This window comes from Tyto alba, unplaced genomic scaffold (genome assembly GCF_018691265.1).
Source record: "Tyto alba isolate M040663 unplaced genomic scaffold, T.alba_DEE_v4.0 Super-Scaffold_8, whole genome shotgun sequence".
In the NCBI taxonomy this organism is placed as follows: domain Eukaryota; kingdom Metazoa; phylum Chordata; class Aves; order Strigiformes; family Tytonidae; genus Tyto; species Tyto alba.
The window spans coordinates 24,570,128-24,591,733 of NW_024881329.1; the positions used below are offsets into that span (position 1 = coordinate 24,570,128).

The 21,606-nt window shown below is 65.6% G+C and overlaps 3 protein-coding genes across 4 annotated transcripts; 1 reads left to right on the top strand and 2 right to left on the bottom strand.

Annotated features, from left to right (window-relative positions):
- Positions 1-1,603: 1,603 nt before the first annotated feature.
- LOC116961215 (protein S100-A10) lies at positions 1,604-4,153 on the bottom strand. The gene is made up of 3 exons (XM_042785262.1): positions 4,050-4,153; positions 2,698-2,838; positions 1,604-1,867 (listed from the first exon to the last, which is right to left on the bottom strand). Exons 2-3 carry the CDS (start codon positions 2,827-2,829, stop codon positions 1,706-1,708), a joined length of 294 nt encoding a protein of 97 aa, XP_042641196.1. The 5' UTR covers positions 2,830-2,838; positions 4,050-4,153; the 3' UTR covers positions 1,604-1,705.
- Positions 4,154-5,682: 1,529 nt separating this feature from the next.
- Positions 5,683-17,483, top strand: LOC116962200 (death effector domain-containing protein). Of its 2 annotated transcripts, XM_042785258.1 has the most exons (6): positions 5,683-7,110; positions 9,070-9,193; positions 12,496-12,874; positions 15,998-16,105; positions 16,592-16,738; positions 16,825-17,483. In XM_042785258.1, the coding sequence occupies exons 2-6, from the start codon at positions 9,179-9,181 to the stop codon at positions 17,199-17,201; spliced, it is 1,026 nt and encodes a 341-aa protein (XP_042641192.1). In that variant the 5' UTR covers positions 5,683-7,110; positions 9,070-9,178; the 3' UTR covers positions 17,202-17,483. The 2 variants fall into 2 exon arrangements, with proteins under 2 accessions (XP_042641192.1, XP_032851262.1); XM_032995371.2 differs by lacking the exon at positions 9,070-9,193 and having other exon boundaries at positions 5,685-7,110.
- Positions 17,484-18,568: 1,085 nt separating this feature from the next.
- On the bottom strand, positions 18,569-21,553 carry LOC116962202 (deaminated glutathione amidase). Its single transcript, XM_042785259.1, has 6 exons — positions 21,451-21,553; positions 19,788-20,159; positions 19,598-19,701; positions 19,382-19,515; positions 19,167-19,292; positions 18,569-18,952 (listed from the first exon to the last, which is right to left on the bottom strand). Coding segments are annotated over exons 1-6 (1,008 nt in total). The 5' UTR covers positions 21,453-21,553; the 3' UTR covers positions 18,569-18,682.
- Positions 21,554-21,606: the final 53 nt, after the last annotated feature.

Consider the following 21,606-nt stretch of genomic DNA (forward strand, 5'->3'; position numbering starts at 1 on the left):
GGGACCCCTGTGTGTGTCCCCCCCCCCACCTTGGGGAAACCCCCCCGTGTCCCCGGGGACACGCGCGACGCGTGGGCGATGTTGAGGTCGGGTTGCAAGGCTGCCGCAAGGCGCGGGGGGGGGGCCCGGGGGGGACAAGGGGGGGACACGGGGGGGCACATGGGGGGGACACGGGGGGGCACATGGGGGGGACACGAGGTGACCCTCCGGGGGGGCGGGGCGCGGGGACGGCCACCGGCAGCCACGCCCATGCCACTGCGCCACGTGCCTCCTGGCTGTGACGTCACGCTCGGTCGGTGAGGTCACCGGTGACGTCACACACTGTCACCGGGCCCCCCCCCCCCGGTGATGTCACGCCCTGTCGGGGGGGGGGACTCGGTGCCACCATGCTGGAAGCCGGCAGTGACGTCATCCCCAGCAGTGACGTCACTCCCAGTGCTCCCCCACCCCCCCCCGGGACCCCAGTGGGGCCAAGGACAGCCAGGTCAGAGGTCAGAGGTCAGCCACCCCCTGACCCCAACCCCCCGTCCCCCGAGGGTCCCCTATAGGCCCCTATAGAGCCTGTTCAGCCCCGAGGGACCCCCCCAGCCCCTCTATGGCCCCTATAGACCCCTATAGACCCCTATACTGCCCCATACAGCCCCTATAGACCCCCCCCGCCCCCCCATACACCCCTATACCATCCTGTACAGCCCCACACGGCCCCACGCAGCTCCTGGGGACCCCCACGCAGCCCCTACACGCGCCTTCGCGGCCCCCTACGGCCCTTACGTCCCCCCCTCGTGCCTCTGCAGGCCTCCACGCCAGCCGCGCGCAGCCCCCCGCCAACCCCGCGGCACCTCCAGGTCGCCTATATGCCAATGTATAGACCTGGCTGGGCCCTGCAGAGCCCCCCAGCCCCCGGCAGCCCCTATAGACCCCCATACTGCCCCCGCAGATTTCTATACCGGCCCGCACAGCCCCCGCTGGCTGCTGCAGCCCCCCCTCCACCCCCGGGCAGTCCCTATAGAAGCCCTACACCCCCTATACAGCCCCCCCGGACCCCCGAGCCCCCCCATGCCCCTACACACCCCCATACTGCCCCTGTGCCCCTACACACCCATGTCGGGCCCCCCCCCCCCCCAGCTGGCTCTGGCTGTTTAGGGGGGGCCTGTGCTTCCCCCCCCCCCCCATGGCTGGGGTGACCCCATGGGTTGGGGGGGGATGGGGACAGGGGATGGGGACCCCGGGGGGACAGGGACCCCAAGGGTACAGGGATGTGGGGGGACACCCCACTGGGGGCGGTGACCCCAAGAAACGAGGCAGCTCCAGTGTAGTAGAAAACACCTTTATTGGGGTGGGGGGGGCAGCAGGGGGTGTCGGGGCAGCACCCAGGGGTGGGGGGGGCAGCACCCCAGGGCAGGGGGCAGCACCCAGGGGTGTCGGGGCAGCACCCCAGGGCAGGGGGGGAAGCACCCAGGGGTGGGGGGGCAGCACCCCAGGTGGGGGGCAGCCCCCCGGCGGGGGGGCAGCACCCCAAGGCGGGGGGGCAGCCCCCCAGGGTGAGGGAGCAGCACCCCAGGGTGAGGGGGCAGCACCCCAGGGTGAGGGGGCAGCACCCAGGGGTGTCAGGGCAGCACCCAGGGGTGTCGGGGCAGCACCCCAGGGCGGGGGGCAGCACCCAGGGGTGTCGGGGCAGCCCCCCGGGCGGGGGGCAGCCCCCCGCTCACTTCCGGCCCTTCTGCTTCATGTGCAGCACGAAGTAGTCGTTGCAGGCGATGGTGAGCCCGGCCACCAGCGAGAAGAAGCCCTGGAAGCCCACGCGCCCGTCCCAGCTCTGCTCCAGGTCCCGCATGATCTTGTCCAGCGCCATCGGGTCCCGCTGGTTCTGGGGGGGCCCGGGGGTCAGCGCCCCCCGCCCCGGCGTCGGGGGGAGGGGTGGGTCCTGCGCTGCTACCGGGGCTGGCCGCGGGGCGTACGGGGGCTGGTATCGGGGGGCTGTAGGGTCTGATCCTGGGGTGTACGGGGGCTGGTATCGGGGGGCTGTAGGGTCTGATCCTGGGGTGCTACAGCAGCTGATACTGAGGTGTTATAGGGTCTGATCCTAAGATGTATGGAGGCTGATCTTGGGGTGCGACAGGGTCTGATATCGGGGTGGTATACAGTTTGATCCCAGGGTGCGATGGGGTCTGATCTTGGGGTGCTACAGGGCCTGATATTGGGGTGTATGGGCGCTGATCCCCGGGTGCTATAGGGTCTGATCTTGGGGTGCTACAGTGGCTGATCTTGAGGTGTTATAGGGTCTGATCTTGGGGTGGAATGGGGTCTGATATTGGGGTGCTACGGGAGCGGATCTTGGGGTGATATACAGTCTGACCCCAGGGTGTGATAGGGCTTAATCGCAGGGTGCTATAGGGTCTGATCTTGGGGTGCTATGGGGGCTGATCTTGGGGTGCTATAGGGTCTGATCTTGGGGTGCTATAGGGGCTGATCTTGGGGTGTTTTATGGTCTGATCACAGGGTGCTATGGGGTCTAACCCTGGGGTGCTGCAGGGTCTGACAGCGGGGCGCTATAGGGGCTGATCCCGGGGCGCTATGGGGGCTGATCTTGGGGTGCTATGGGGGCTGATCCCGGGGCGCTATGGGGGCTGATCTTGGGGTGCTATAGGGGCTGATCCCGGGGTGCTAGGGGTCCCCCCGCCCGCCGCTGCCCCCCACCTCCAGGAAGCCGGGGAACTCCTTCTCCATGAGGGCCCGCAGGTCCTCCTTGCTGAGGTGGTTCTTGTCCCCCGCGTACTTGTGGAAGGTGAACATGAGGGTCTCCATGGCGTGCTCCATCTGGGACGGCATGGCGGGGGGCTGCGGGGGGGACGACACAGCTCAGCCGTGCCCCCCCCCCCCCCCCCAAACCTCCCCCCCCCCGCTGGCAGGCTGCGGGCTGAGGCTGGCACCGCTCATCACACGTGTGAGCACTTTTCCAGCCATCAGGAATGACTCAGCTCCGGCTGCGGCCGCGGGGTGGGGCCGGGGGGGGACACACACACATACACGCATCCTGCGGGTGTGTCCCGTGTGTGTGTGTGTCCCCCTCTCCGGCTACGGGGCACCCTGGGGAACCCCAGTGAGTCATGGCGGGGGGCGTTGCACAAAGCCCCCAGTCTCCTCCCTGGGCGGGGTGCACCCTGCCTCAGTTTCCCCACGCCTGCAGGGTCACGGGGCGGGGGGGCAGCCCCAAAGCAGCCCCCCGCCAAGGGATGCGTGTGTGTGTCCCCAATCATTCGGGAGGGGATGCCTGGGCGAGATGTGGGGTGACGGCAGCGTGGGGACACCCCTGCCCCACGGGACCGCTGCCCCCCCCCCCCGTGCCCCCCCTCCGGGCCGCCGCAGGGTTGGGGACACCGCAGCCACACCCCAGCGTGGGCACCCGTCACCGAAACAGGAACTGGCCCAGTCCGCCAAGAACTTGGGGAGGGGGGCTCCGGGGAGGGGGTGCGGCAGGGCTGGGCCCCCCAGCTCAGCACCGGGACCCCCCCGGCCCCCCCAGGGCACGGGGGCATCTCTTGAGGGGGGGAAAGGCCCCTCCACGGGCACCCCCACACCCTCTGGGGCGGGGTGGCGTGGTCAGGGTGGGGTGTCCCTGACCCGCGTGCTCATCTTCGGGGTCCCCCTCCAAATGGGGGTGCGGGGTTGGGTCCCCCTTTAATGGGGGAGGGGGGCCCCAAGCCTAAAGGTCCCGCTGCTCTGGGGGGAGGATGGGGCTCACCCCTAACGGGAGGGGCCGGATTGGGGTCCCCCTCTGGCAGGGGGGCAGGACTGGGGCTCCCCACCCGGGGGGCCGTGCCTGGGGTTCCCCCTTTTAAGCGAGGGGTGCAGAACTGAGCCCCCCCCCCCATAACAGGGTGCAGGATTGGACCCCCCATGGCAGGGTGAAGGATTCCCCCCCCCCTAAGCGGGGTGCAGGATTGACCCCCCCCAGCGGGGTGCAGCCATGGGGTGTCCCCCAAAAGGCTGCAGCCTCGGCCCCCCCCCGGCATCGGGGTGCGGGGTGGCCCCCCCGGTGCGGTACTCACGGGCGGTGCGGAGCGGAGCGGTGCGGAGCGGAGCGGGCAGTGGCGGGGCGCGGCGCCGCCCGGGATAGGCACGGCGGGGGCGGGCCGGGGGGGCCGGGGGGGCCCCGCTGACTCACCCGCTCCCCGCCCGGCCCCGCTCCGCATTAACCCCTTCCCTCCGCCGGCTGCCCCCCGCCCCGAGCCCCCCCCCTCGACCGCCCGCATCCCCCGTTCTGCCCCACCGGACCCCCACGCCTGACGCCCCCCCCCCCCCCTTCTGCTCCCTCGGACCCCCCCCCATCCTGACCCCCCCGTTCTGCCCCACCGGACCCCCACGCCTGACCCCCCCAGATCCCCACTCCTAACGCCCCCCCCCCCCAATTCTGCTCCCTCGGACCCCCCCCCCCCATCCTGACCCCCCCGTTCTGCCCCACCGGACCCCCACGCCTGACCCCCCCAGATCCCCACTCCTGACGCCCCCCCCCCCCCCTTCTGCTCCCTCGGACCCCCCCCCCCAATCCTGACCCCCCCGTTCTGCCCCACCGGACCCCCCATCCTGCTCCTTCGGACCCCCCCGCCATTCCTAACCCCCCCGGGCCCCCCGTTCTGCCTCCCCGGACCCCCATTCCTGACACCCCCCCCCCAATCCTGCCCCCAGACCTCTGGGACCCCCCTCATCGCCGCCCCCCCCCATGGACCCGCTATCACACTCTATCCCGGCGGGGGCGTCACCCCGGCGCGTGCGGGCTTAATTAGCGACTAATTGGGGTGCCAAGGCGTGGGGACCCCGGGGGGGGGGAGGCACCCCGCGCGTGGCAGGGCGCCCAGCCCGGCCCGCCCCCGCAGCACCCCGGGGCGCGCCCGCAACTCCCGCCCGCGAGGGATACGGGGTGCTGAGCCCCCCCCCCCGGCCGGGGGTCGCGGACCGCGCCCTGCCTCAGTTTCCCCACCCCAAATGGGTGCAAAGGTGGGGGGCGCGGGCGGGGGGGCAGGGCTGGGGCGCAGCCCATGGGTGTCCCCCCCCGCCTTGGCACCATGTACCGGAGACGGGGAAATGGGCGACCCCGGCCCGAGGTGCCTTTTCCTGGCGGGGACCCCCCCCCCCCCTTGTCCCCAGGCCCCCCCTTGTCACCAAAGCCCCGCCTTGTCCCCAAAGCCCCCCGCCCCCCAGCCAACCGCCCGCCCAGGGCCTCCCCAGCCCCCCAGGGCCCCCCATATTCCCCAGGGACCCCCCTCCGCCTCAAAGCACCCCCTCAATCCCCAGGAGAACCCCAAGGGACCCCCGAACCCCAGGGACAGCACCCCCCCCTTCCTGCCGCTCTGCCCTCAGTCAAGATGGCGGCGCCCCCTCATGACCCGCAATAGGCGCGAAGTCGCGCCGGCGGGACCCCGCCTGCCCTCTCCCGAGATGGCGGCCGTGCCCCCACGTGACTGACGGGCGTGGCTGCCTTGCCAGCTTGCCCTCGTCCAACATGGCAGCGGCGCTCCGGTGTTCCCGAAGGGCGCTGAAGCCGCCGGCCCGTGACCCGGATGGGCCCGCCCCCTTGCCCTTATCCAAGAGGGCGCCGCTCAGCCCGCCTTCCCCAACCGGAGTGAAGGCGGAGAGGTGGGCGGGGCCCAGGCGTGGAGGGGCGGGGCCGCGGCCCCGGATGTTGCGTCGCTCCGCAGCCGCGGCGGCCGCCTGCGAGCGGGGAGCGGAGCGGACGGAGCCAACATGGCGGCGCCGAGCCTGGGCCGGGCCTGAGCCCGAGGCCGCGGCGGCCTCAGCCCGGGCAGCCCCGCAGCGGGGCCGGCGCAGCGGAGCGGGGGCCGAGCCGGCGGGCATGGCGGGGGCGGTGTGAGAGGGCTCCTCGGCGGCGCCTGTGCGTGAGGGGACGGGCCCGGGCCCAGGCCGCCTCCCCCCCCCCCCCCCCCCGCCCTCGGCGCGGCCCGGTACCGGGCAGCGGCAGCGCAGGAGAGGCCGCGGGTCCCGCGGGATGGGGGCTTAGCGGGGGCCGCCGAGCCGCTCTCCTCGGCCACCCGCGGGGCAGCCCCCTCGGGCCGGCGGCCCCTCGCCGCCCTCCCCGCCGCTGCCGCTCCCGGGGCCCGGCGGGGAGAAGACAGGGCCGCTCCGGTTCCCGGAGCTCCGACCGAGAAGCTTTGAAAAGCCTCGGGGGCTCCCGGGCTGCGGGGGGGCCGGGGCCGGGGCCGGGCTGCGGGAGGTGCCGGTAACGGAGAGGGAAGAGCCGCGCAGCGAAGCCTTGGCCGCCTCCGGGTAACCCCGGCCGGGTCGTTTCGCGCAATATTTTCGGGAGCTTTAAGCTTCGCTTCTGGAAGAACCAGAGTTTTTATTTTTGAGTATTTAATAGAGGCGTAGGGCAGCGTGGCTGCGGAGGCTGGGACGAGGCGCTGGGCCCAGCTTGCCGAGCTGGCCGTGTCCTGGGGGATAAACTGGTCCCGGGAAGGAGACGGGCGCTCTGATTGCGAGTAAGCGCAGAGGAGAAGGTATGGGCTGAATTTTAAAAGAATAACCCAGTTCAGGTGACCTTCTCTTGGCTTCGTTATTAAGGTTTATCACTTCACCCGATCCAGTTTCGGGGGGAATTGCTATACAAAGAAAGCAAATCGAGGTTTAAGGTAATCTGAGCACCCTGCCCATTGCCTGCATCTGTGAGGCCGGCGTTAAGTCCTGCTGGTAAGAAGGGAACAGGGGAGGTAGTTCTTCAGGAATGGTCTTTTTTTAAAAAAGAAATGACCTAGAGAGCGCAGGGTGAGTTCTGGACTTTTAATTTTCCTCCTCCCTATGTCAATAAATTATTAAGTAGGAAAAAGAGAAGGTTTTGGAGGAAAAAAAAAAAAAAAATTTGGGTGGCTTCTGGCAAGTCGACCAGCTTTAACACTGACCGCCGGTACCCGACTCTGGACGTTTGGCTTCCCCGCTGCAAGAGCCATACGTGAAACTGCAGGCGCTGCCGCGGTTTTGTTGGGTAGTTTATTTAAAGAGTCAAGGAGAAAAGGGGATAGAAGACTTCTTAAAAACACTCTCGCTTGGCTGCTGTTCGAAGTGTGGATATAAGCAAGACCAGAAGAGCTCCTCGTTAAGGTGGGTGCACCTATGTACGTTTTGGGCTTTTTTCTGACGTACTAACGATTCGCCCGTCCCTCCGCCCCGTGAAGGAGCTGCTCGCGTGGGCCTTGTGCCGTCAGGACAGATGGGGAGCGGCTCCATCCTCCGCGCACAGAATCCGGCCTCGCTGCCCGCCGAGATTTCTCTCTGGGGTCGGACGGGCGCCTGCCCGCGTTAATAACTTCGCGGTTTGGCTAATTGTCCTGACTCGGAGAAGTTTGGGAGGCTTGGCCGCAGGTGAATCCCCGTCGGGTGCCTTTTTGCCGGTGGGAAGGGCGATCGGTGTTCACCGGGGGGCACCGGGCGGGCGCTGCCCGGCTGACGTCGGTGACGCCGCGGCCCCTGCCCGCGCTCCCGTTTCCACGGCTCGAGCGGCGCCTGCGGGTACGTGCCGGCGTAGGGGAGGCTCGGGGAGGTTCCGGCTTCGGGTATTTCGTTAGGGTTTTGCCCCTTTTTTCCCCCCGTCGGTGCGCAGTGGCTCGGGCACCGTTCCCAGCGCTCGGCACCCCCGCAGCAACCGGAGGGGGCTGTTTCTGTGGGGCCCATTTGCCGGCGCCAGCCAGGGCAGCCATTAGTGGCGTTGGAAATCGAGGCTGCTCGGCGGCAGAAATTAGATTAATTGAGGTGATGGGAATTGGAACAGGTGATGAATTGAAGTGAAAAGCGCTTCCTGCACTTAAAAATAAAAATTACCCTCCCCCAACTAAACCCATGCACCAAAAAAAAAAAAAAAAACAAAAAAACCAACAAACAAAACGACCCAGTCCTACCCTGGAACAACTGCTAGCAGAACTGTTTTTGCGTCTGGCTCGTTCTCGTGGGGTTAGGAAGACTTTGTCCAGTGACGCAGCGTGGCTGAGCACTTCCTCCTCCTCCTCCTCCTCCTCCTCCTCCTCCTCCTCCTCCTCCGGCCTTCCCTGCCGGGGTGTCCGGGGATGGCCGTGCCCGCTCCCCTCCTCTTTTGCCAGGCTGGGGTTAGGGGGTTTGCTCTCATTAGCAGTGGGTTTAGGATCTTTTTCTGCCCTGCGGGTGTTCTTGTACCAGCACGGACCTGCTGTCCCCTCACCAGCACTGACATGGAGTGCTGCAGGGGCAAGGGCAAAATAAACCCCTCCAAAGAGGGCAAACATGGATTAATCTTATTTCTTCTCAGCTCCCTTTGACCGGTTCCTCCTCTGTGCAGCAGGAACTGTTTATGTCCCCGCTTTTCCCATTAATCCCTCTCGTCCCGTAGCGAGTTTGTCAGCTGAGGGTACCTGTCCGCCGGGTGTGATGCCTTGGGGCGGCGAGTGTGCTGGGACAGGCACCACGGTCACCACGGGCAGTGTCCCATCTGTCTGCCGCCCCGGGGATCGGGAGGATTCCTGACCTGTGTGGCTGGGTGCTCGGTTCCACAAAAAACCGGCAGCAGCCGAGTGGCCTCGGCGAGCGGCTCCCGAGCTCGAGGCCAGGGCTGCCATCGCGACGGACGGGATCCGTACGTGTGCGGGGAGCTGCAGGGCGGCCGAGCTCCTTCCCAAGGAAGGGGAGGAAAAGAAACGTGTGCTTGGTGTGATAGTGACCGCAGGAGCTGTCGGGAGGAGAGCTGGGCTGAGCTGGGCCGCCGGAACGACTCAGGTCTAATTGCTTTTTGCAAAGGCAGTTTCAGGTTGAAGGTGTCTGGAGAGGAGAGGAAGAGATCTCCCTGTTAACTGCTGCCTGGGTGGTGAAACCAAAGCGTTTGGCTGTTTGTTTCTGTTTGCGTTTCCTGCTCTTTGGTAATGGGGCGCGTTGGGAAAATTGGTGTTTGGGTCCTGGTTCTGCCTCAGGCTCCGCGTGCCTGCCGCGGCTCCGCGGCGCCGTTCATCCTCAGCCCTGGCCGAGTGGAGCAGGGTCGGGGCTGGGCTGGGCTGCGGCGAAAACGCGACTAGGTGTCTCCCTCGCATCTGTTTGCAGCGCGCCGGACGGAGGAGGCTGGGATTGGGCTGCTCCGGAAATTTCACCTCAGAGCCAAATTTCGACTTGAAGTTGGGTTTTGTGACTTCTGAGCCCCATCCGGGCAGGAATGTGCTGTCAGGAGGTGGGTTTTTGTGATAGTTACCTGCACGTCAGTGGCAAAAAGCCCCAGCATCCATGGGGGTTGAGTAAGGCTCGGGCTGATTAACTGCAGAGCTTTGTAGGCACCAAGAGCTTGTTTTTCCTGTTCGCCTTAAATTATTTTAATGATCCTGGAGTGCAACCGAAAGTCTCCTCTTGAGGAAAGTCTCCTCCTAAGCGGGCGTGATGTGCTGCTTGTTTGTGCTGGGGGTGGGCAGGGGTCTCTGGGGACGCACGGTTCCTGCCCCAGTGCCATCAGCGAACTGGGGCACAGGCAGCTTCTCGTGCTCCGCTGGGAGATCCTTCCTGCTCCCTACACTCACGACGGGGCTGTTTCTTGAGGAAAATCAAAGGATTTTAGTTTTTTTTTTTTTTTTTAATGTATGTGCAGAGCAAAGCTGCTCCAGTCTTCCGATCCTGTGGGTTTAAGGTGGGAGGAGAGCCAGAGGCGAGGGGAAGCAGGGATCTCTTCCAAGTAGCGGCTGCTGGAATCCCCTGCTTGAAAATAAATTTGACAGCTTTTTGTGGTTTTTGGGTGGTGCAGCTACAAGGAACTGCCCCTCGGGACTCAGTACTTCCCCCACACACAAAGTCTTTTTCTGCTGAATTTCTTGTTGTGTTTAGGCAGCACAGCGTCAAGTTGCCTTTTTTTTTTTTTGCCTCCCTGGAAGGAAAAATGCCATGTAATTCCAGGGTGGTTGGTACTAAATAGTCAAAAGAGAGCATCTGCCTAATTTCTGCCTTGAGTTTATGCAACCCGGTACTTGGCAAATCTGACTGCAGAAAAATGGGCCATTTTAAATGAAATGCTCCCAGAGAGGGTCCCAGAGAGCGGCTGCCCAGGTTTGGGCGGTTCCTCCCAGTTCTGCGGGGCGGCGGAACGGAACGGAACGGGCGCTGCTCCGGGGACAGAGGTCGGGTTTCTGGGGAGGGTGACGTGGGGTAAATCTCCGGGCAGTCAGCTGATAAGAGGCCGTGTGGGTTTGTGTTCAGTTTTTTTTATCTGGGAGCTGTTTACAGGACACTGGGAAGAAAGCAGAGGCCTCGCTGGCGCCTGTTTCTTGTGTATTTTGCTTTGTGCAGGAATATCTGTAGCCCCCCTGGCCAGGGCGGGTGTGCGGCACCCGTGGCACCCCCGGCGGGTGGGTGTGAGCTGAGCGGGGCCGGCGGGCACCGGGACGCCCGGCTGTCAGACGAGGGGCACGGGCGCTCGGTTACTGGTGGGCGCTGGCGCTGCAGCACCACAACCAGCCCGGGGCGGCCGGGGAGCGCCGGCGGCTTCACCGGCAGCTCGGAATGTGGCTCTTGGCAAACGCTCTGGTTGCGCGCGGTGCTTTTTCCGCTCGTGACACCAACTGTCCACACTAAGGATGGTTTGCCATAATTTTTTTTTTTTTTTTTTTTTTTTACACTTTGATTCTGTGTTCCCACAATTACCCCGTGCTGCCCGTTGATGTCCTGTCGTGATGCAGCCGCAGCTCCTGGTAAAGGCCTCTCCATGACTTGGCTTTCGCAGGGTTTGCAAGACGGGAGAAATCCGTCCCCTCTCCTGGGATGTGCCGGGCTGCAGCCCAGTGCACTCGGACTTCTCCGTGGAGCTGATGTGGCTCAGCTTCCAGGTTGGAGGAGAACCAGGGTGCTTTATTCTGATTTTTCTCCCCTCTCCCCTGCGTGGAGATGGCTACAGGCTGTTTGTGCCAAGAAATATCTTCACTAGAAGCTATATTGAAATGTCTTTCCTACTTAGGAGGAAGCTGTAGAGTATCTGTTGCCCTCTCCTCCCCAGCTGGAGTAGGCAGAGCCGTGTCAGACTGTTTTCAGAGCCGCAGTCACTCAACACGTTTTTAATTTAAGCTATTTGCATTTTATGATAGGAATTAAAACCCTCCCATTGAGCGCTGGTGGCCGAGGGCTCCCCGCCTGCCTGGGGCCGGAGCGTGAGTCACCAGCCGTGCCGGGAATAGTCGGGAGATTCCTGCTGGTGTCCCGTGTTTACGCCGCTGCTGCCTCTGTTTTGGGAACTGTAACCAGGCAAAGCTGCTCCGTGGTGGGGCCGGCCGGGCTGGGGCGAGCTCCCGAGGGAAGAGCAGCCGTGGCCCGGTGCCGGATGGAGCAGGGAGCTGCCGACGGTACTGGACCGTGACCTCGGCTCTGCCACGGGGCAGGGGGGCTCCGCACCCCCCTCCTCTAACGAGGGCTGTCGTTTTGGGGTAAAACCCTGAAGCAACAACAGCGTGACACCCCCCCCCCCCAGGTGCCGGTGCACTGAGGCTGTGCCCGTGGCAGGGGCCTTTTTGCCATGGGTGCTACCAGCAGCCCCGAGCCTGAGGCTCGCCGCGGGGGTTTAAGTGCGCCTTGGGGGTCCGAAGCCCCCCCTGCACAGCCCGGGGGTGCCCCGGCGCCCAGCAGGCCGGGCGGTGTGGTTCACTCGTAACCCTGTCACCGCGTGGCCGAACGGCTCGTCACCGGCCCCCGGCGTGTGTCACGGCTGACTCCGTGCGGTGTCACGGTGCCGTTCCCAGGCACGGGGCACCTTCATGTCACCCGCTGCGCTGTGACAGCGCATGGTGCCCAAAGGAGGCCAGGCAGGGCTGGGGCTCCTGCGGGGCCCTCCTCTTTTCGGCGGGGTGCGTGACTCCCCATGGCTCTTGGTGAAGAAACGAAGCTGCCGATGCCGCTGAAAGAGCCGGGTGACGGCAGAGCGACGAGGAACTTGCCCGGGGGGGCTGTAACCGGGTGAGAAACCTGCTGAGATGAGGAGGGTGAGCCCCGAGTCAGCCGCTGAAGCCGGTCTGACGAGGCTTGCTCTGCTCCGACTTCCAAGCCCAACAGGTCGGGGCCTGCCGAGCGGCTGATTTCCTTCTCCCTTGATGTTTTGGTGCGATGCCGGTGGCTGCGCCGAATGGCTTCGCGCGGTCGGTGCCCACCGGTGCGGCGGCGGAGGGTTTAGCTGGGGCTGTCGAGCCGCCCGCTCGGCTTTGCCAGGGGATGTGGGGACTCGTTCTGCGGGGGTGGAGGACATCGGTCCTCGCCTGCATCACGGCCTGGAGCCCTGTAGCTCTTCGGTGTCTCTGCCAGACGGTGTTTGGGTTCCTAAGTCAACGTGGCAGAGGCCAGTGCCGTCGGCCTGGTGCCCAACCCTCGATTTTTGGTGTACGATGCTCTGGCAGAGGAGAGGACGAGTCGCTGCCAAACGTGGCGATGTGGCGGGGGGATGCAGAGCGGGGTTTTTAATCAAGTACCGGGAGGGAAGGGATTAAATCCCGCTGGCTCTCTGTCTTCCAGGGTTGCGGTGCTGAGAGGAGCCCCTGGCTCGGCGCGTGCCCGCTGCGGTGGAAGATGGCCACCTTCAAACGGAGCCGAGCACAAGCCTGGCCGGAGGAGCGGGGCGACCGGGAGCACGGGCTGTACAGCCTGCACCGCATGTTCGACATCGTGGGCACGCACCTGACCCACCGGGACGTGCGGGTGCTCTCCTTCCTCTTCGTGGACGTGATCGACGACTACGAGAGGGGGATGATCCGCAGCGGCCGGGACTTCTTGCTGGCGCTGGAGCGGCAGGGCCGCTGCGACGAGACCAACTTTCGGCAGGTGCTGCAGTTGCTGCGGATCATCACGCGCCACGACCTGCTGCCCTACGTCACCCTCAAGAGGCGACGGGCCGGTAAGTGGCGCTGCTGGCAGCCTGGCCCGCTCCCTAACGAAGCCCGCTTCGTTACTCAGCTGTCGCCTGATGTTCCTCTCCTGGCGCCCTGGAGACGCCGTGGCTAAAGGACCCTGAGGCTTGTAAGGACAAACTGCCAGAGCCGCGGGGAAATGCAGGCAGGGCAGGCCAAGGGGCGTGTTACGGGGCTTTAGCGAGTGCCCACGCAGAGTTTTGGGGGGGTTAAAGCCTTGTTTCGTTTGTGGCAAGCGCCAAGGTCTCCTTTCTTCAGCAGCAGAGAACTGGGATTCCTGCTGCGCGCTGCGCGGCTCCCAGCTCCTGCTGCTCGTCTCTAGTTTTCAGGGAAATGCTCCTTTTGGCCCAAATTCCTGCCTGGGGCGAGATGCCGTGGGCAGCCCCGGGGCTGTGCCAGGGGGCGAGAAGGAGCTGGGAGGATCCGGGGAAGCTCGTGGTGCTGTGCTTGAGGTGCCATCGGCTTCGGGGGGAACCTGCTCATCCTCTCGGGGCTGAGGTGAGTTTGGGAAGGCACCTGACATCCTCCCCGAGCTGGTGCTGTCAGTCCTGGGGCGTGCAGTACACAGTGAGGCCGGAGTGAGAAACCCGTGTCCAAGTTCAGGCTTTTGGTTTGTTTTTTTTTTTTTTCCACCCATTTTCCAGTGGGGTGCCCCAAACCCTCCCCTCCTGGCTGCCCCCTTTCCCCCTGCTCTCTCCTGGCTTGGAGACCCCAACAGTGACCTGGATATTTGGATAATTTTGTGAGTTTTTGGTCACTTCATAGAGCTGCCAGGCTGAGCTGACACCCTGCCCTCCACCAGCTTGGCCCTGTGCCTTTTTTTTTTCGCTAAAATCCTCAATTTACAGTTCAAAGGACGTAACCCAGATCAACCAGAACCAGAGGAGTCATGAAGGAGAGAGCACTTGTTGCAGGGGATGCGTAAGGCAGCTGCTCCAGCAGGATTCAGCCTCTCAAAATTTGCATTTTTGCTTTAAATTAGGATAATTGGGCTTTCTTGGCAGTTCCAGGCTGCTGAGTCTTCCCGGTTTCTGCTCGCCCCGTGGGCAGCGGTGCTGTTCCCTGCCAGCGCTTGGGAAAGCGGTGAGCACAAGTAGAGGCAGGCATTAAAACCTCCCGGGTCCTGGGGGGGTGAGAGGAGGGACGGTGTGAACGAGCCCCGCGAGCGGGAAGCTGGGCCAGCTGACTTGAAAATTAACGGGGTTTTTGTGCTCCAGTCGCTTTTTAAGCAGCATCGGGCCAGGGACGCTGCTGCCTTGAGCCCCACCGAAAGGCCAGAATCTTCCAGCCCGGATGGGCCTCGTGGGACGGAGCCTGAGCCCTGCCTGCACCTCGCCCTGCACCCCTGCGGGCTCAGGCCAGGCGCCGTGAGGGTTTTCCCGTTATCTGGCATTTTCTGGGGGCTGGGAGCGCGCTCTGTGCCGGGGATGGGTCCCAGCCCGTTCGCGGCCGTGGCTGCGGGCCGAGCCCCTCGCAGGGCTGGGTGCAGGCGGCTGTTTGCCGGCGTCGCCTTCCGGCACTGCTCCTGCGCCGAGCCGAGAAAAACGAGGGGCAAGGGGAGAGCAGGAGGGGGGCAGGTTATGCAGACCGGCTGGGCGGTGCTTGGATTGGGTTGGGGGGAGGTTTCCGTGGTGGCAGTTCCACAGGGCGCACGGGGGGGCCCCGGTGTGCGTAGGGTTTGGGGGTGTCGCAGCCCTGCTTCGTGTTTCTCGAGCAGCTTTTTGGCTCGTTCAGTGCAGGATTCCAAACTGAAGGGTCACTCGGCAGCTGTACCTCGGTCGGCTGAGGCCAGGCGAGCCCTCCCCCCGCCAGGGTTTGGCGTTCTCCGGGTGAGATGGAGGGATGGGTATCGGATCGGAGCGCGGTGCCCACGCGGTCGGGGAGCCGCAGGTCGGCGCTCAGGTCTCCGCACGCCGCTGTCGCGCGAGGAGCGATGCTCCCTACCCGTGAGATCTCGTTCCTGCGATGTCTCCAGCCACGCTCGGGTGGAAACGGTTTAATTAAATGCGCAGAAATAGCATTTCAAAAAGCTTTATGAAGAAAGGCACCTTACATGTGGTTTATAATGCGTAGCGCTTTGCATTTAAAGAGGAGGGATTCTTGGTTAAAGGAAGTCTCCTCCGGACCTAGCGAGCTGACGCTTGTTTCTGGTTCCCGTGCCCTTCCAGACCCCGCAGCAGCGGGAGGTCTTGTCTCCTCCTGCCTCATTCGTATTCGTGGCGCTGAAAGGCAGCAAGACCCCGTCCTGAATTAGCTCGGCGCAGCTGGAGCCGGCTGGGCGAGGGCAGGGAGCGGTGGGGGGGGCCGGGGACACGCAGCCCTGGCCGGCTTCGGTCCGGCGGGGATGGGAGGGATCCTGCCTGGGGACAGGCAGGGCTCTGAGCTCGCCAAACAGGACAAAAACAACCCGCAGAAAATGTCACGGCCCTCCAAAATAGCTAATTTTTCCCCGTAATCTTTGCTCAGCAGCTGCTTCTGCTCAGCAGCTTGACTCTCCTCAAAGCCCCGTGTTACGCCGAAAGTTTGCTCTGCTAAAGTTGGGTAAATAATGTAAGCTTAAGGTTTTGGGTGCGTGCCAGTTTGTCCTAAAGCAATTCAAGCAGCCAGGTCCGACCCGGGGGCCTGGAGCTGCTGCTGTGTCTCCGTCCCCCCGCCCCGGCTCTGCTCTAGGGGGGCCGTGGAGGAGGAGGAGGAGTGGTGGCTGCTCCCCCAGACCTTTGCTCAGACCACCACGAGCTGCGGGAGCTCGAGATGAATCCGGGGCTGGTGTGAGCGGCCGGCGGGCACGTGTGACCGGTGGGGTGTGGGAGCGGTGCCGGGGCCCTGCCCGCCTCGCCCCGAGGTTCTCCCGGGGATTGTGCGTGCGCGGCGCCGCCGGTCTGCTCCGAGTCCGGGTGTTGGGATCAGCTGTGATAACAAACGGATTCGGCCTTTCCTGCGCCGCGGCTGGGAGGGCTTGGCTCCCAAACGGAGATTTTCTGAGAGGACTGGCTGGAGAAACGGCCCCTGGACGTGCAGCCGCACTCAGGGGGATGCAGAGCAGCTCCTCCGCGCCAGGAGGGATCTCTCGGTCCCTCCTTGAAGCGACCCGTGTCCTCTGTCTCTTCCAGTGTGCCCGGACCTGGTGGACAAGTACCTGGAGGAGACGTCCATTCGCTACGTGACGCCCCGAGCTCACAGCGAGGCAGAGCACGGGCTCGGCCACCCCCATAAATCAGGTGGGTGCAGGTACCCGCTGCCAGACCCCGGGCTCAGTCGGGGGGAATTCGTCGGGACCATCCCAGTCTTGCCTTCTCTGCTCCCACTGGGAGCACAGGGACTCGTTCTGTCACCGCTGAAGTGACGTCTGACCCTGCTGCTGCAAGTTTGGGGGACAGTCAAGTGCAGAGTTTGACACTGCTCCCCGTAACGGTGGTGCTGCGGGGAGGCTGGTTGGTCTTGGGGTGTGATTCGGGGTTCCCCTCTCGGGGCTTGCGCAGGCTCCTGGGGCTGCCCGAGGCCCCTTGGGATGAGTGTCCCGGGACAGGGGGGCACAACTGGGGGGTGACAGCGGCATAGAAAGGAGGGAAGGGCTGGAGCTCGGTGTCGGGGATGGAGCAGAAGCGCTCAAACACACATTTGGAGTGTGACCAGCAAGGGCGAGAGGCCCCCCGAGCTTGGGGGGGGTCTCGGTGTCCCCTGACCCCCGTCCTCTCCCCACACAGTGCCTCCCCACCACCCCGTGGTCTGCTGCTCCCCCGCGGGACCCCAGATCTGTACCAAGAGGCCCGGCCGCGGCAGGACCCTCCTCAGCAGCCAGCGCAAGAGGAGGAAGTCGGCGACGCCGGACCCTAAGGAGAAGCAGACCTGTGGTAAGAGCCTCCGGGAGGGCTCGGGGGGGATTTGGGGGTTCCCGGCCCCACGCCGGAGCACTCATGGCTCTCCCCGCTTCCCTCAGACATCCGCCTGCGAGTCCGAGCCGAGTACTGCCAGCACGAGACGGCGCTTCAGGGCAACGTCTTCTCCAACAAGCAGGACCCCTTGGAGCGCCAGTTCGAGCGCTTCAACCAGGCCAACACCATCCTGAAGTCCCGGGACCTGGGCTCCATCATCTGTGACATAAAATTCTCAGAGCTCACCTACCTCGACGCGTTCTGGCGCGATTACATCAACGGCTCCTTGCTGGAAGCCCTCAAGGGCGTCTTCATCACGGACTCGCTCAAACAAGCCGTGGGCCACGAAGCCATCAAACTGCTGGTCAATGTGGACGAGGAGGATTACGAGGTCGGGCGCCAGAAACTCCTGAGGAACTTGATGCTGCAGACGGCTCCCTGACGGCTGCTCGGTGGGATCCAAGCTTTTTCCTTCTCCTTTTTTTTTTTTTTTTTTTTCCTTTTTTTTTTTTTTTTTTTTTCTAAAAGAAAAGGAAAAGATGATTGAAACCCCCACCCGGTACTGTGCGACTCTGGGTTCGGAGCCGGGCTGGAGCCACGGGGAGCGCCGGAGGCTTACGTGTGTCCTCGCCCCTTTCCTGTCCTGTCACCTCCTCTCTCGCTTTGTTTTCCTTTTTTCTCTTTATTTTGTATCCATTAAAAACAAAACAACAAAAAAAAAAAAGGCAAAAACCCTGCCTGGGGCGCATCAGTGCTGGGGCTGGGCGTGCTGGGGGGGCTCGGCAGAGGTTTGTACCGTGGTGGGCTCAGCCCCATGGTGCCCACGCCAGCTTTGGGGGTGGCTTTGTCCCCCTCCTCCCCTTGTGTCACCGTCCGGGGGGGGCTCCGTGTGCCAGGGGAAGCCCTGGGGGCAGCATTCCCACCCCCCAGCCCCTGGGTTCTCCCTCCAATGACACACCCCCCACACACACACCCCCCCCACACCCCCCCCCCCCCCCCATCGCCTCAGTGGGTTTCTCAGGAGTAAAACCGTCCCTGCGGTGTCCCCTGGACCATGTGCCTTCGTGTCCCCCTCCCCTGCGGGGGCCGGGGGGGAGGACCAGCGCCGAGGGACGCTCCGAAATCTCTTGCCTGTCCCCTCCAGGGCTGCCTGGCTCTGTCCCTGTCCCTGTCCCCCCCCTCTGCAGCTGGCGCCTGGGCTGAGCGGGGCCCCGGGGCAGGTCGGGGCGCGGGGCTGTGCCTGTTGCTGGCAGCAGGCAGCCCAGCCTCTGCCTGCTCGCCCTGGGGGGGGGCCGCCAGCCCGCGCTCCTCGCCCGGGGCCACCCAGCCCACGCCCTGGCTCCCTGTCCCCGCAGAGCCCCCCAAATGGCCGTCTGTGTCCCGTCCCCCCCCCAACCTGCTGCCTACGGGTCCCTGGGGTGGGGGTGGGGTTTTTTTCCAGCTTCATCCTGGTTTTGTGGTTTTTCTTTCCCTGTCCCTGCTTGGCTGCCTCCCGGGTGGGGGGCAGCCCCCTGGGACTTGTGGTGCGTGTGGGGCCCCCCGCCCCCCGGGGGCACGCGGCCCACCCCCCACCCCCCCCTGCTTACGGACGATTCTGGCACAACTTGGTGTAATTTCTGTGACTTCTGTATTTTTTAAACTTCAATATAATGGTCATATTCCCTGTGTAGCTTTCGGGTTTCTTGAAATAAACATCTACCGCAGCGCCTGGCTCCTTCCTTCCGACCCTGCCTGGGCTGGGGGGCACCCCGACCCCCCCAGCAGTGGGAGGGGGGCACCCTGGGGGGAAAAAAGGTGGGGGGGACACACCTGGCTGTGGCACAGGGAGCCCTGAGCCCATCCTGCTGCCGCGTTTTGGCGAGAAACGGTCTGAAACAGAGCAGATTTGGCCCCGCTCTGGCTTTCACGGCAGCGGGGAGGGGCTCAGGGCGCCGGCGCCAGCCCCACGGTGCCGTAGAGGTCGGGCCGGCGGTGGCCGTGCACCGGGACCTCCCGGCGGACGCGGCGCAGGTACTCGAGGTCGATCTCGGCGTAGCAGAGCCCCGTTCCCTCGCGGCACTGGGCCACCACGGCGCCCCAGGGGTCCACCACCAGCGCGTGGCCGTAGGACGTCCGGCGCTCGTGGTTCATCCCGGTTTGGGCAGCCGCCGCCACGTAGCACTGGCTCTCGATGGCCCGGGCCCGCAGCAGCACCTGCGGGGGGACGGGGGGGTGGGGGGGGGCACCACAGCGCGGAAATACCCAGAAAAAGAGGCTTTGTGTCTTAAATTTTCCCCCCGTGGCTGGAGGATTTATCCCCGCTCGCTCCCTGCTGGATTGGGGTGAGGGCTCAGCCCTCCCCGGCACGTCCCCAGCCCCGTGGGGGCGAGGGGCAGAGGCTGGAGGTGCTGGGGGGTGCTGAGCTCACCTCCCAGTGCGCCGAGCCCGTGGGGACGGTGAAGGCCGAGGGGTAGGTGAGGATCTCGGCGCCGGCACGCCGCAGCGCCAGCGAGATCTCGGGGAAGCGCAGGTCGTAGCAGATGGAGAGGCCGAGCTGGCGGGGACGAGGAGGGGACGTCAGCGAGGACAGGGCGCCGGGGGGCAGAGGTTGGGGGACCCTGGAGGTCCCCATCCGTCCCGTACCTTCCCCGCCGGCGTGCTGATGGGGGGCACGATCTCGGCGCCGGGGTTGGTGAAGCTGCTCTCCTTCATGACAGCGCGTCCTGGCAGCTCCACGTCACACAGGTGGGTCTTTCTGTAGGCGGCCACCAGTTTACCTGGGGACGAGAGGGTGTGGGATGGGGGGGGGGCGTCCATGGGGCCGGGGGGACTCCCCCGGTCGGGGCTGGGGGCTCTCACCTGAGGGGTCCAGCAGCACGTGGCAGTTGTAGATGCGCTGCGTGGTCGGCCAGTCCTGGCCGCGCTCGTGGAAGCCGCCCAGGGACAGCCACACGCCGCACTCCCTGGGGACGGGGGACCCTGGGTCACCCCGGCTCCGGCTCCGTCCCGCCGGGGGTGCTGGGGGGCGGGTGGGGGTCACCACTGGTACCTGGCCAGCTCGGTGTAGCGTCCCATGAGGTCCCCGTCCAGCCCCTCGGACAGGCGGAGGGTCTGCGCCGGGTCGGAGCCGATGTAGTCGAAGCCCTCGGGGAGGAAGACGAGGCAGGCGCCGCGCTGCGCCGCCTCCCGCACCAGCCCGGCGCAGGTGGCGAAGTTCAGCTCCTTGTCGGGCGTGGAGGTGACCTGGCCCACGGCCACCAGCGGCTTCAGCCCCCCGGGACCCGCCATGGGGTGCGGGGCAGGTGGGGGGCACCAGCGTCGGGGGGGGCCCGCGGCACCGGCGCTGTGCCGGCGTCTCGGGGTGCGGGCGGGCGCGGGGAGCGGGCGGCAGCGCAGCAGGGCCCGGGGCACCGCGCTCAGCCTGGGGGGGGGGGGGGGAAGGGGGTGTCACGGCTGCTGCCAGACCCTGTGCCGGGGGGGGTTACACAGCCCCGACAGCCAAGGGGATGGCACCAGCCCCCCCCCCAGCACCCCACAAACCGCCCCAGGGCCCCCAAACAGACCCAACACTCCCCCAAACTGACCCCATACCCCCCAAACTGCCCCAGCTCTGTCCCAGGGCCCCCAAACTGCCCCAGCTCTGTCCCAGGGCCCCCAAACTGTCCCAGCACCCCCCAAACTGCCCCAGCTCTGTCCCAGGGCCCCCAAACTGTCCCAGCACCCCCCAAACTGCCCCAGCTCTGTCCCAGCACCCCCCAAACTGCCCCAGCACCCCCCAAACTGCCCCAGCTCTGTCCCAGCACCCCCCAGCTCTGTCCCAGCACCCCCCAAACTGCCCCAGCACCCCCCAAACTGCCCCAGCTCTGTCCCAGCACCCCCCAAACTGCCCCAGCACCCCCCAAACTGCCCCAGCTCTGTCCCAGGACCCCCAAACTGCCCCAGGGCCCCCCAAACTGCCCCAGCTCTGTCCCAGGACCCCCAAACTGCCCCAGGGCCCCCCAAACTGCCCCAGCTCTGTCCCAGGACCCCCAAACTGCCCCAGCACCCCCCAAACTGCCCCAGCTCTGTCCCAGGGCCCCCAAACTGCCCCAGCACCCCCCAAACTGCCCCAGCTCTGTCCCAGGACCCCCAAACTGCCCCAGGGCCCCCCAAACTGCCCCAGCTCTGTCCCAGCACCCCCCAAACTGCCCCAGCACCCCCCAAACTGCCCCAGCTCTGTCCCAGCACCCCCCAAACTGTCCCAGCACCCCCCAAACTGCCCCAGCTCTGTTCCAAGGCCCCCAAACTGCCCCAGCACCCCCCAAACTGCCCCAGCTCTGTCCCAGGACCCCCAAACTGCCCCAGGGCCCCCCAAACTGCCCCAGCTCTGTCCCAGGGCCCCCAAACTGCCCCAGCACCCCCCAAACTGCCCCAGCTCTGTCCCAGCACCCCCCAAACTGCCCCAGCACCCCCCAAACTGCCCCAGCTCTGTCCCAGCACCCCCCAAACTGCCCCAGCTCTGTCCCAGGACCCCCAAACTGCCCCAGCACCCCCCAAACTGCCCCAGCTCTGTCCCAGGACCCCCAAACTGCCCCAGCACCCCCCAAACTGCCCCAGGCACCCCCAAGCGCCCGAGCCCGGCCCCCCGGCAGCCCGCCCACCTGCCCCCAGGCCCTATTATCCCCACCCTTCACGGCCCGATGTGCCCCAAATCCCACCCCCCCGGCCCGTACATGCCCGGAGGGGGAGCGGGCAAAGTCCCCCCCCCAGTCGCGCCCGCAACAAAGATGGCGCCGCTGCCATCGACCCAGAACAGCCCGCCCGGGCCCCGCCCGCGCTTCCGGTCCGCGGCGGAAGGGGCGTGTCCCGCGGCGTGGGGAAGGGGCAGG